At 44.4% G+C, this 13,128-nt stretch overlaps 1 protein-coding gene and 1 long non-coding RNA gene across 5 annotated transcripts in view; one reads left to right on the top strand and one right to left on the bottom strand.

Annotated features, from left to right (window-relative positions):
• The window catches only part of STXBP6 (syntaxin binding protein 6), a 248,187-nt gene extending 239,100 nt beyond the window's left edge, over positions 1 to 9,087 (top strand). For all 3 annotated transcript variants that reach the window (XM_053889310.1, XM_053889311.1, XM_053889312.1), the window contains exon 6: positions 5,894 to 9,087. In XM_053889310.1, the coding sequence (XP_053745285.1) occupies positions 5,894 to 5,917 (24 nt within the window). In that variant the 3' untranslated portion in view covers positions 5,918 to 9,087. The remainder of the gene's footprint in view (positions 1 to 5,893) is intronic.
• Positions 3,529 to 13,128, bottom strand: part of LOC109254954 (uncharacterized) — a 68,463-nt gene continuing 58,863 nt past the window's right edge. For both annotated transcript variants that reach the window (XR_008417164.1, XR_002075036.2), the window contains exons 3-5: positions 12,307 to 12,596; positions 9,378 to 9,459; positions 3,529 to 4,863 (exon numbers count right to left, since the gene is read on the bottom strand). This is a non-coding gene — a long non-coding RNA (uncharacterized LOC109254954). The remainder of the gene's footprint in view (positions 4,864 to 9,377; positions 9,460 to 12,306; positions 12,597 to 13,128) is intronic.

Here is a 13,128-nt window from a genome sequence, read left to right as displayed (position 1 = left end):
CTCCAAGAAACTCATGTCAGGGCATTTCCCATGGTGGAAGATACAAAATCCAGCCCTTTTTTATTTGGCCTCCTTATGCAACCTGCTGTTTTAGTAAGTACCAGAATCATGAAAGATTTCTTGTACCTGTTTCTTTGTGTATCTCCTTTCTGATGCCTTTATCTCTGTCTCTGACCTTGGATCTGGATCTTCGGAAAATGTGTACCATCTTTAGTTCCTTCCCAGAATTTTAGGGCTCAAGTTTCAGGGAACAGGATGGGGGGTAGGGGAGGTCAGATCTAAGAATATCCATCCTCCCTTGGCCAGTGCTGGAAAAAGGACTTTGGGCTGCTCATGCTTACTTTTCCTTGCCGTCCTTTTCCGGTCACGGCCATGAGCCTAGCATCCTGTGTTCTTATCTCTTCACTGTATGAAAAGCAAGCTTTAGTCCCAGGACACCGTGCACCTCAGGGCTGGTTGCCCCTCTGTAAGAGGCCTTGCATCTCTCAGGCTGACCTGACTCACGCAGAGCTGCCCGCAGAGTTCCTACCTGCCCTGGATCCAGGGCATGGCAGTTCCCACGTGACCACAGGCGCACACATGCACATTCACACACTCCCTATGAACGTGCCTTTCAGAAGGGGAAAGGGGAGTTTTTATTGGCATCCCGCTCTCTGAGGCAGTTGAAAACCAAAGGAAAGAGCTGCCGTGTTGGTCAGGTGATAAAGAGGATTTATTGCTGATCTTGTGCTTTAGGTCAAAGGGTAGTTGTCTGGCTAGGGATTGGAATTCAGGTTTCCAGAAACCACCTCTGCTGATAACTGTTGGCATCTCCAACTCATGGTCTAGCCTTTCAGGTCTGCTTTTTAGGTGACCTTTGGGGAAAAAATTAATTTGCTTCAACGGAAAACCCCATTTCTGTGGAAGAAACAAGAACAGACAACCTGAAAAGTAGTGAGATAAGTGTCCCCAGCTGAGGCTAGCTGGCCTCTCCCAGGGGCTCATGCCCAGGCCTGACTGCGGATCCAAATCCCAGCGGATGCTTCCTGCCTTCCCTTCCTGCTTCCCCCTTGCACAGACCTGTCTTCTGTGTCATCAGGTTCTCTTTTGTGACAGGGTCTTACTGCACGCCTGTCTCGGGGGCCCATTTGGGGTGCCCTGGAGGAGAATTGGCCAGATGTGGCCAAAAATGCAGGCAGGCCTGCTGGAGGTCAGACCCTTGCTTGTCACTTGTCACAGAGAGAGGGAGCTCAGATTTAAGGTCCCTTCTCCCACCTTTGTGATACAGAAATAATGATGAGATGGAAATGCTAGAATTCCCGCCCCAGTTTCACTTCTGTAACAACAGCAAATCTTGTGGTTTACATGGGGGATGGGCAGTGGAAGTCTGGAGAAACATTCAAAGTGTTGATTTGGGGAAGAGAAAGCTAAAGGGAATAGTTTTTTAATTGTCTTCAGTCTGGGAAGAATGTTAGTGCAGGCAGGTCTCTCTTGTCCCTTACGACACAGAAGGGAGCATTCTGCGCACTGATAACATTCTGCTCAAACCAGAGTGTAGGTTCGTGATTAGATCATGAAGCAGGTTACCAAGGAAGTCTGTGAAATCACTCTTCCTAAGGCGAAGTAGACAATACCCAGAGGTCATCTGTGTGGGCGTCCCCTTCGGAGGAGGTTGTACAAACACAGGGTTGGATAACCTGACCAGAGGGCCACGATTCTTGGCCCTGGTCGCCCTGTTTCCTTGATGTTGTGGCCGAGCTTGCTAGGTGGTTGGGAAGGCAGTACAGTGTGGTTAACATCTTGTGTTTGATTTACCCTCCCAGTGACCTTGGGCAAGTGCCTAATTTCTCTAAGCCCCAATTCCCTCATCAATATAATAAGGCTAATTAATAACAGTGTCTGTGTCCTAGGGCCTTGAGACAATTGAATGAATTCCAACCTATAAATCTATTATCACAATACCTGGCACATATAAATCTAAATTAATATTGGTTATAATAATTTCCATAAAAATGGTTGTGTTGAACTTGCCCTACTGGGTCACCTAGTGACCACTGTACGGGGATAGAGAAATGTGATTGAGGACCTTAACAGAGGGATTGGGGAGGGATTGGAGAGAAGGTTTTGTGAGCCCCGAAGTGGGGGAGGCAGGGCTCCTGCTAAATGCTAATACCTTCTAAACACAGAACAACCCTTGAAACAGGGCTTGTCAGAACAGAAACTGATTAGTCCACCAAAGGCAAAAGGGCCTCTGGCCTTGACCACTGGGAGGATCAGTGCCAGCCAGTGGTCTGTTTTCAGTAGACATGGAAGAGGCAGGGTCCAGCGTGCCCTTGTTTTGGTTTCCCCGCCTGTGGGTGTTCTGAGGGGGGAGGTGAAGAGGTTGCTGGTATCTATTAGTGTGTTTGAGGGAGTGTGAGCGAGACACTGTCCTGGCCAGACATGGTTTTCTAAATCTGGGATGTGTGCTTATGAATCACCAGCATTGGCAGTATTCCCATTGAGGAGATTGACCTCTTTAGATAAGGTGTGGCTGTTTTCCCAGGGACTAGGACTCCTGATTTAAACCCTCTGGTATAGCCTGACCGTGAAGATGTCATTTCACTGGCCAAGCCCCCACCAGACCTGCTGGTGAGGAGGGTGTTCAGAGAGGGAACCCAAGCCCTTCTACCCCAGACAAACAGCTGTGTTGATTCATAAAGAGTGGGCTGCGTTTTACAAGTGGAGACACGGTGTGCATGTTAGCACCCTGAGCAGACAACAGTGCCATGCACCCTGGTTGAATAAGGGCACGTAACCCCCAGCCGGAGAGTATGGCACCCTTCTCTAGATTGCAGCAAAAAGGACCTTTCTGACTTTTCCCAGGACTCCTGCAATGACCCAGGTACATTAACGAGCAGATCACCTTTGCACAACCCCACCTCCAAGATAACGTGGGTGCTTGTCTCCAGCAGAACAGATGGGAAATGCCCCAGCACCCCCTTTCCCCCAGCTCTGTTGAGCCTGCCTGGAGGAAGCGTGGTTCCTTCCTGTGAGCTCTGGACTTGGCACGGTCTCAACCACAGAGCAGGCCTGCTCACTTTCCCCTGCCCCAAAAAGCACAACATTGCAGTGTGTGCCATGCTGTGACACCCGCCACAGGCAGCGAGTCAGCAGGCAAGAGCAGCACCCGCACCTAGGCATCCTCAGATGACACGTCTACAGAAAGGAACAGTGATCCGCCCTGTTTTGTACAAGCTCGTGTTGGGGGTGGGGGAGGGAACAAGCGGTAAGAGGTACTTCTCTCACTGGTAGGGACTGGCTGCCTCTATCCCTGCTACAGTCGCCTGGTCCCTTTGGGCCCCTGAACCAGAAGCAACCTCAGGAGGCCTCTTAAAATCCCCTCCAACCAAGTGCAAATAATTTATTTTTATTATTTATTTAGATGGAGTAGTCTACACAGCTGTGAAAGAGAAAGATTTCTGTGGGATATTAAGAAAACAAAATACACCAAAAGGAAATTGTAAGCTCATCTTCTGTAGGAACTCTACTATCTAAACTGATCCATAAGCATTTGAGTTGGAGATGATATTTCTAAACATAAGGAGACTGAGGTATAGAGCAGCTGTGACTTTAGGGCTCAGGGTCACTCAGCAGACTGAGAGCAGAGAAGAAACAGCACCCTGCTTTCCATGTTCCAAAACTTCTAACTCCCAGAGAATTTTAAAAAACAATGAAAAAAAAAAAAAAAACACACAGAAATGGTGCCACTTTCTGCAAAGACACTGCAAATAGTCAAATATCCAATCCAGCCATATTTCTACAATGCTGTGTTGGCCACAGCCCCACCTGGGTGGGGCTCCCTTTAGCACCATCCCAGATGCCCTAGTAGTCACCAGGGCCTGGTGCAAACGGCCATACAGTTGTTGCTGAAGATTGATGACTGGGGGTGAATTGGCACAAGCCTATTAGCTGAAGGTTAACAGCTCAGTGAATAACAGGACAGCAGCACTGATCAAATATTTATGTTTGGTATTCATTATGCACAACACTTAACAACTCTGGTTGATTTGAATGGTCCACGTTGCTAAATAATGTATTAAAACTAGAGACAGAGCGAGAAGCAGAATCCGTACCCCGGAGGGGCGGAGCGTGGTGGGGCAGTGGAACAGATCCGGAGGAGAGCCATGGGACTCTAAACTCTTCAGGTTCAGGAGTTATTAGCCACCTCCACCCTTCTTGGCAAAAACCCATAGCACTTAGCACCGCGGCGGCCCCACACTCACAAATACCATCTGACAGTGACGGACTCGGTGTCTGCACTGCAGAAGGTCCATGGGGGCCTCTGTGGAGACTGGCATCACCAGGCAGAGAGGCACAAGGAGATCTCTCAGCTGAGGTGAATTTAGCAGCACGAAGGCCTGGGTCCACAGGTCCCTTCTCCATCACATGCTAACGTGGTCCGGTACACCTGCTGCAAGGGAAATGTCCGCTGCATCTGCAGGTGACCTAAAGTGGCAGCCCCAGGGTCGGAGACATCCAACCCTCCTCGTTGTTGGAGACATCAAAGAAAGGAAAAGAGAGACTCATGGTGCCCTGGGTCACACCGGAGAAATGGGTCATTGACACCGTTCAGATTGATGGATAGCACTGCTGTGGGGAATCAGGCAAATCCCCCTGCTAATTCTTCAAGGACCGAGAACCTGGTCATGATGCAGATGATAACGGGTTTCTACAAAGTTCTTGCCTGCCAAAGAATCACGTGCTGTTTGCTCAAAGACAAACCCTGTCCTCTACTTCCAGTCACAACCCCAGGGATTAATCCCTAATACCAGATTCTGGACACATGCGGAATTACAGTTCAGGCTCAGCTCTGCCTTCTGGTTCACATCAGTTTATGGGCTCCTTGGAAAGGATCAAAGAAAAGCAAAGTCAGATTTAACTTTATGTTCTGTACCTGCCTATATTTCCTTAAGTATATCATCACACGTTGTAGCTGAGCTTGGGAAGCTACTGAATGATACAGTAGTATTGGTGTTCCCATTTATAAAGGTCTAACATTTCAGCAAGCCACATTTCTCAAATACTAGTAGGCTATCGCTTCTCAGCCTTTTGGCTAAGATCAAATGTCAACTACCAGGGGCGCCTGGGTGGCTCAGTCGGTTAAGCGTCCGACTTCGGCTCAGGTCATGATCTCGCGGTCCGTGAGTTCGAGCCCCGCGTCGGGCTCTGTGCTGACAGCTCGGAGCCTGGAGCCTGTTTCAGATTCTGTATCTCCCTCTCTCTGACCCTCCCCCATTCATGCTCTGTCTCTGTCTCAAAAATAAAAAAACAAAGGTTAAAAAAAAAAATGTCAAATACCAGTGGGAGTAGCAAATGAAGGTCTGGGTTTGGTGTATTGTTCAGCCCTAGTCAGTAACACTGCTTCCTGGTCAAGTGCTTTCAACTTGGTTAAATGTCCAGGCTAGATACTGAGTGGATTAACGCAAACTGTTTCTCTACAGTTGGTTTTTAATACTCTTTGAGGTATCAGTCCATACGTACATTTGAGGAGTGTTGGTTTTCCTGGATAACTAGTAATGCGGAAGCACAAAGGCCTCGGTTCCTACCCCCCCCCACTCCTCCTCGGTAGGTCACTCACTCTGCCTGTGCACTGGCTGTTCCATTTACTCCGGTGGAATGCAGGAAAGCCACATAGCATGCTCTCCCACCAGGACACTTACACCAATGGAACTACTGTTAAGGAGGCGTCCCAAACACAATGCCCAGTGGACTATTTGAGAAAATGTTGCACATTTACTAGACGTCACTGTGCATAGTAAGGTGATCTGCCACAGCAAGTGAAACCTCGGTACTGTCTCTCAGCATGGATTCGGGGAGGGAACAGCACAAATGCCTAACAATGCCTTACTCTGCCACCCCTGTCTCTCCGTAGCTCGCCATGAAGCACAAATGTTGAGAAGCTGCCTATCTGGGTGATGACCCTCTTAAGAGAAATGGAAGAGCTCAGCGGTTTTTACAAGAATTCCGGACCTCTGCTTGCTTCTTTTTTTCCAATATATGGACTTAGGTTTTTTTGCTTTGCCTTTTCAGATGTTAATATGAAAGAATAGATGTTGTGTTGATACATTTCACTAATGATTATGCTAAGAAAGGCTGCAGCAGGCATCAGCTTCATTTGGTTTTTGTTTTTCTCCACTGTGTGTATATATGTCTTTAGGTGTGTTTTTTTTTTGTTTTAAGGTGTTTTTTTTTTTCGGTAGTTTGAATATAAAATTAGGACCAAATGATATCCAGAGTTGGGTCTAAACTGACAACATGTATTCTTTTTTTCTTGATATTAAGGCAGAGAGGGGTGCCTGGCTGGCTCAGTTGGTAGAGCGTGCGACTCTTGATCTCGGGGTCATGAGTTCAAACCCCACATTAGGTGTAGAGCTTACTTGAAAAAAAAATTGCGATATTAAGCCAGAAGACCTTTTAATATGGTAACATGAGATGTTCCTAGATGGAAATTAGAGTCAAGCAGTGATTGGTCTCTCCGTCTCCTAGCTGCTCTTAAATTTGAAGGTTAAGATTCTATATCTTGAAACGTTTTATGAAATGTTTTGAAATATCTTGAAACATATTATGGAGAACATTTGGATTTATCGGGGGAAACAGCAGTCTTAGATTTTGCTTTTTATGTAGTAATTTCTTGCATGAGCCATCACCAGCACTCAAAAAAAACAAATCAAAATGACAGAAATCTACTTTCTGAGCTACAGTTTAGGTATTTCTAGTACTTGTTTCCAGGCTGATTATTTGCAATTATCATATGAAGGGTAAATATTTGACATTAAAGGCCTAAGGAAAAGCCTATTTAAAAACTTCTGTACATTCATAGATGTCTCTTTCTTTTGTCATTGTCCCAAATTACGGCAGCCAGTATTGAAAAGAGCTTGGATTTTTATCAAGAATTGATTTGTCCAGATAAAGGTCTGTGTAAATGATAATGTGAAAAGATACTACATTTAAAATCTCTTTTCTTTTTACAAAGTCATGCCAATTTTAGAAACACCCTCACAATATCCTTGGGAAATGGCCTTCAGTTTCATGGTATCTGATTTTTGGAGGTTTTGATGTTGTTATTGCTATCTATTTATTTAATGTAATTTAAAGTGTGGGTGTCTTGACAAATTGTATTTCATGGCAATTGCAACTTGCCTGGTCTGACATAAAACATGATCATGAAGGCTTTACACTGCAGTCAGATTGAATAAAGTTGGTTCACACACCTCCTGATTTTGTATTACTCCAGGGAGTGCTGGGTTTAGAGTCTGGGAGTTTTGTTTCTTTAAGGGTTTAATGTTAAATATAAAGGTTGTGTTTTGTCTTCATGAAACAAGGAAGCAAGCACACCCCAGACACAGTCCCAGCCTCCCACTGCAAGGGCATTGATTTTTAAGCTGCCTGAATCTTCAGGATCCCTTTCTGTTCCTTTCTACCCATTGAGCCGATTGAGTCTATGTATATTGTAGCCTCTTACACAGCAGCAGCAGATGACTTTGGAATTATTTATGCTGATTTAAATAGCTTAAGTTCTCCTGATAAAGCATTCCTGGGAGACAAAGTTGGGCTTTGGGGGCAAAAAAATTTATCTTAGACTGTATGTGTCAAAAGGGAGATGGGATTTGCCAGACACAAATTTCTGAATCCTCTTAGGAAGATGATCCAGTCCGAGAAAATTCTCTGTAAAATTAATATGGTAAACTACATAAGTTTAGTACAAGTTTTGTGCTTTTCTTCCAGTGTCTAAAAAGTTCAAAGAAGCCAGGAACTTTCTATCTGATGAGCACCATTAGATGAGCACCATTTATAATTTCTAAGAAAAGCCCAACGAATCACTCCAAACAGGTTTTGTTTGCAGACCTCAGCTCAGGAAACACACATACACACAGATCTATTCATCTTCCAAAGTTGGATTCTAGCTAGCTAGTTGGTATAAATAATTGAAAGGGTAAATCTAAAACCTCCCGACAATTGGCCAAACTCAAAAATAAATTTGTTGCCAAGTATCTAACAAGAGTGTTTGCAGAGCTGCTTCTAAAGGAGCAGAGGATGAGGTCATAAGCATACTGTGAAATCTGAGATTCTTCCTTCCCGGTAGAATTATGATAGCCACTCTTCCTAAATGTAGGTATTCTACATTGCGCCCTCCAGCTTCACTCCCTGTTTATCCTTTTAGACTTCAGCCTTGCCGGAAATAGCTTGGATTAGAACGCCTATCTGGGTCTTTATTAGCTTCCCCTATCGATTTGCTTCCAGGCCATGGCCATGCCCTTGACCTCCCTGGGTCAAAGCCCTACCTAGGCCTCCACCTTACAGAGAGGCCAGGACCACAATCCCCTGTCTTTCCTCTACCTCCTGACCTCTCTCAGAGCTGCCCTGTGATGACACATGTGAAGTGCTTCGCTATCCTCTTGTAGAAGGTGCTGCAATACAAAATATTAATACAGTCTAGCCTAGAGAAAATTGCTAATTCGTCACGTTGTTTGGGACCAATTTGTTGGGTTGAGCTGCTAGAAGACCGTTTGTTTCATTTCTGCACTCCATTTTGGGACACTTTCTTTCTGTGAAGGAGTTATTCAATGTACTGACAACACATAAAGAAAAGCTCCCCAGTATTACTGCTTCTTCCTGGAACATAGCTGTAGTTTTCTTCACTAGTATTAGATATCTGTATGCAGGATGCATCCAGTTGTCCAGGTTAATGTTTCATATTAAAGAATGTATTTGTAAAATGTAACAAGATCAGTAGTGAACTTTTTTTAAGCTCTGAAAAAATAAAAGATTGTGTTAGACTTAAAATTACAGTGAAATCTGTCTTAATACTTTTGTGGCTAACAAAGGTTGTGAATTTATGTAAAAATATTTACAGAATGCCCTAAATAAGGGATAATAAAGATAGGTTTTGCTTTTCAGTTTTTAGAATCGTAACACCGCGGCTGTTGTGCAGTTATTAATTCTTCAGAAGTTTCTCTAGGATGTCAAATATAATTTTTGTTTCTTTCAGAGACAACACCTGCTCTATGATTCACGATTACAGTAAGCTCTCATTTTGTCATTAAATATTTTAACTCTGTGATGAAAGTTTGTTTTTCTCAATTATTTGTCAAATCTATAAAACACAACCAAATAGGCAGGCATCATCATGCATTCTATGCTGTGGGGAAGATCCTGTGGGCCTACGGAAGGCTAATTCTAATTCTAGCTCTAGCATAATGGTAGCGTTTCCTTATATATGTTCTAAAGGTAAAACTTGAAATGTGTAAAAGTCAAAAGAGCTAACCTTACTTTAGACCATTAGCTTCTATCCAGCAAGAGTCTTTGGGGTTTTTTTTCTTCTCACGGGCAAAGGAATTAAGCCAATGAACAATTACCTTTCTGCTGATACTGGTGATGTTCTCAACGCAGATACTCATTTACAGCCTGGGCCCTCATTCAGCAGACCAGTTTCATGCCCTGTTAAATTGGAAAGAAGACTTGATCCAATTATGTCGATTTACTCTTATAGAAATAAATACCGCATCACCCACTTGTTTTCAAGGGAAGTGACTTGGGTGACACTGTACAGAGCAGCCCTCTGGGTTGGCGTGGACATGTGCTAAAGCAGGCAGGACTTTGAAGTGTTTCCTGGATGGAAGGGCAAGACTGCAGTCTCTACTTTTCAGAGAAGGCAGGACAGAGAGATGGCTTGGCTGGATGAGGAAAGCAGCCTTAATTATGTAGTTAAAGGCCCCAATTCTTGCAAACTCATTATAAGCCCATTGCTTTGCAATAGTGATCTTTTTTCTTAATTTGTATTTGCTGGCAATTCCACCACCATTAATTCTCAATTTGAGGGGAGGATGAATATGGTAAGCGCTTTTTAATCTAAAAAATAATACTAAAAAGATAAAAAATCTAATGGTGCCCTCCCCCTGTGAGTGAGGACATGCTTAGGAAAAACTATTGACCCATCATGATCATCATCTGCCTAAAGAAGCAGATTGAGGGCGGGGAGTGAGGGAGGCAGAGAGAAGAAAAGTGGGGGGAAAAAAATACCAAAAATAAATTTCAAACAGAGATGCAAATGTTTGAGTGTTATTTCTGTTGATACCCATTCTGGGTGCCTGGCACAGGTGGGCCTGGGTGGTACCTGGACGTACGTCTGCACTTTCCACATATGCATGCTCACAACTGACAGCAAGAAAAGAGGCTGTGCTCCTACGTGCCCCTGAAATCACTCCATGACACTTTCTTGCCCTTCTGGACTGGTGAGGTAGGTGCCAGTATTTCCCGGGTCAACAAAACCAGAAAATGCCTCAGGTGGGCCATTGTCAGTGTATGAGATGTAAAGACTTAAGAGACATGGAAAAAGATCTTCCCCCCCCCCCCCCGCCCCCCAAGACAGATCTCACTTATTCTATAAATGTGAATGTACTAACAGCCCTATTGTAACGAGATGGGGCAAACTATGGATTTTCCTTTGATTTTCTTTTTGAACATCCAGGAATTACCATACAAAGTGATTTTGCATAGCCAGAGCCAGCCTGACACAAAAATTCGGCTTCATTTTTACCTCCTACCAACCTCTCTCCCTTCCGTGCCCTTCACCTTGCTGTCCCTTTTTAAATCCTGCTTCAGCTAACTATTCCTCTGCCGTAAAGTGCTGGCTCACGGTGGCTTAGGGCAGTCTCCACCCGGGCTGCCTCACTGTCACCTGGGAAGCCACTAGAAATGCACACATTTTACTCCCAAACTTGCCCTCTTGGTGTCCCTGGCCATCTTGTGTTTTGCAAAGAAAAGCGAAACTACCTCAGAAGGCTTCGGATGACGGCACCTGGCTTCCCCAGATGCTTAATGGGTTTAAACCAGCAAATTAAAGCTGTCAAGGAAATTAAATGTACTATGCATTTCAGCTCAATTACTGCTATAATGTAACCTCCTGCCTTGACTCCCATTATATTTCTCCCTGGAGCCTCGTCTGGAGCCTCAGGATTTCCTGAGTCACGTTTTCACTTCCCAGTCCTGAAGTTTGGTGCCACATTTTCTTCCTTCTGCTGATGAGTCATGGTCTTCAGGAGGGCTGCCTCAGTGGCACATGCCACTGCTGGATGTAGGCTGGTGAGGCAACACTGTCCTACCTCCCTAGGTTCCACGGGAACCAGTGGACAGAACTAAGGGATTCTGAGTTGGCTGCTGCTGTGTATTGCCACTGCTCTCGCATTTTGTCTTTAAGACATATTATATGCCAGTGATTCTCAGGTGGAATGAAGCCTTTTTTTTTTTTTTAATAGAACGCATGTTTGGTTTTTTTTTTTTTCCTTGTCTTTGTGTGTTCAACCAGCCTGAAGATGGCTATTTAAATGGAGCCTGGCCCCATCACACATCCATATTTAGATGTGTCAGGAATCACCAATCCTGCAAGTCCCTGGTGTCCCTTGTCAACATTAGATATGAACCTTTGTCCTATGATATTGTATCCCAATTTCTTTGCCACTCACTGTCAGATGACATAGAAAAAAGAAAACTGAGCCCATAAATTCGTAGCTTTATCCAGAGATCTAAAACATGGGTTGGATGATTCACAATTTCTAAAGAAAATTCCCATTACATACTCTGACCATGAGCACCAAATGCTCTGTGTAATTATAACACCACATTCTTGGTGATTAAAACCTGAAGCTTTCTGTTAGTTTTCCTTAAAATGAATCCTCTCTTTTACTACCCTAGGAAGGAAAATCTGGTTCCTACTATTGAACATACTTTTTACTCATACCACAGTAGCTTCCTTTGGGCAGTGTTTTAGACCTGGAATTATAGGGGTACCTGACTGCTCAGTTAAGCGTCAGACTTCAGCTCACAGTTCATGGGTTCAAGCCCCGCACAGGGCTCTGTGCTGAGAGCACGGAACCTGGAGCCTGTTCCAAATTATAGTGGCCAATACAAGTAGGCACATATAGATTGGTCTGAAGCTTTCCAGTATTGAAGGAGCCTCAGCATTTGACAGAAACAGGGAAAAAAGAATGTGTGAATCGTGCCCAACGCACACCCCCGGGAGGAAAAATAAAACACATCTTGTACTGGAGTGGACATGGGCAGGGTGCCCTCTTGTGATGACTTACTGGAGGCAGCATTGCACTGTAGTTAATAAATGGTCCCAGAAGGGCCTGTCCTTCAAATCCCAGCTCCAGTCCTGGTTGGTCTCGGGCAACACACCGACCCTCTCTGTGCCTGTTTTTTTAGCTTTAAAATGGGAGTTATTGTCTACTTCACAGGTTATTATAAGGATTAAACGAAATCACAAAAGTAATTTTAGCCCCATACCTGGCACATAAGGGCTCCATGTGTGCCAGTCAGCTTGGCAGCAGGCTTCTTCTCTGTGATGGATCCAAAATAAAGTAGTAAAACTTACAGGCTTGTGATGGCTTCCAGACTGCGCTGATGGCTGGAAGAATGGATGTGTTTTCCTTAAATCCATGTTGGCCCAGGGCATGTGAGCAGACATTTTCCAGGTCTCTTTTGCCATTTTTATGATCCGTAGACATAGAACCCTTGACATTTCACATATCCAGCTAAGGCTCCTGGCCCAAATGCAACCCAGTGGGAGTCATTTTCTGGAGGAAATTTCCAAAAAGACTAAATTCACAAAAGAGAAGAGCGAGACAAACTGGCCCTAGGGTCTGTGCCATCACCTACAGGAATGGACATGAACGGTTTTATGGCCTGGAGAATATGAGACCTGTCCTTTGGGTAGTAATTCATGCTCCTTTTCAAAAAAGAAGTCCAAGATCTGCAGGTGTATTGCTGTGACTCCAAGGATGATGCTACTCAAACAGAGACTATTCCTAGATGACTTAGATTGAGAGTAACTTAGAACCATTTACTCCACAAATGGAATCTGGGCCTAGTGTGAAAATAGCCCTGAGAGAAAAGGAAGGAATTCATATCTCAGTGTAAACCAGTGATAGCATGCCTTTTCTGGAAGCATCTTTAGGCATTCAGCTAAAAGAAGGAAAGAAGGACCCAGAAAAACTGATGTCAGCATACTGTTCTCCCATAGTTGCCACAGTGCTGTTAATTATGATGTCCAAGTAAATCCAAGACTATTCGGGAAATCGGTCATTTGTAAATGACTGTCCACGTAAG

Source organism: Panthera pardus, unplaced genomic scaffold, assembly GCF_024362965.1.
Source record: "Panthera pardus isolate Hobbes unplaced genomic scaffold, ASM2436296v1 HiC_scaffold_24, whole genome shotgun sequence".
Lineage (NCBI taxonomy): Eukaryota > Metazoa > Chordata > Mammalia > Carnivora > Felidae > Panthera > Panthera pardus.
This window is presented reverse-complemented; position numbering and strand designations above follow the sequence as displayed.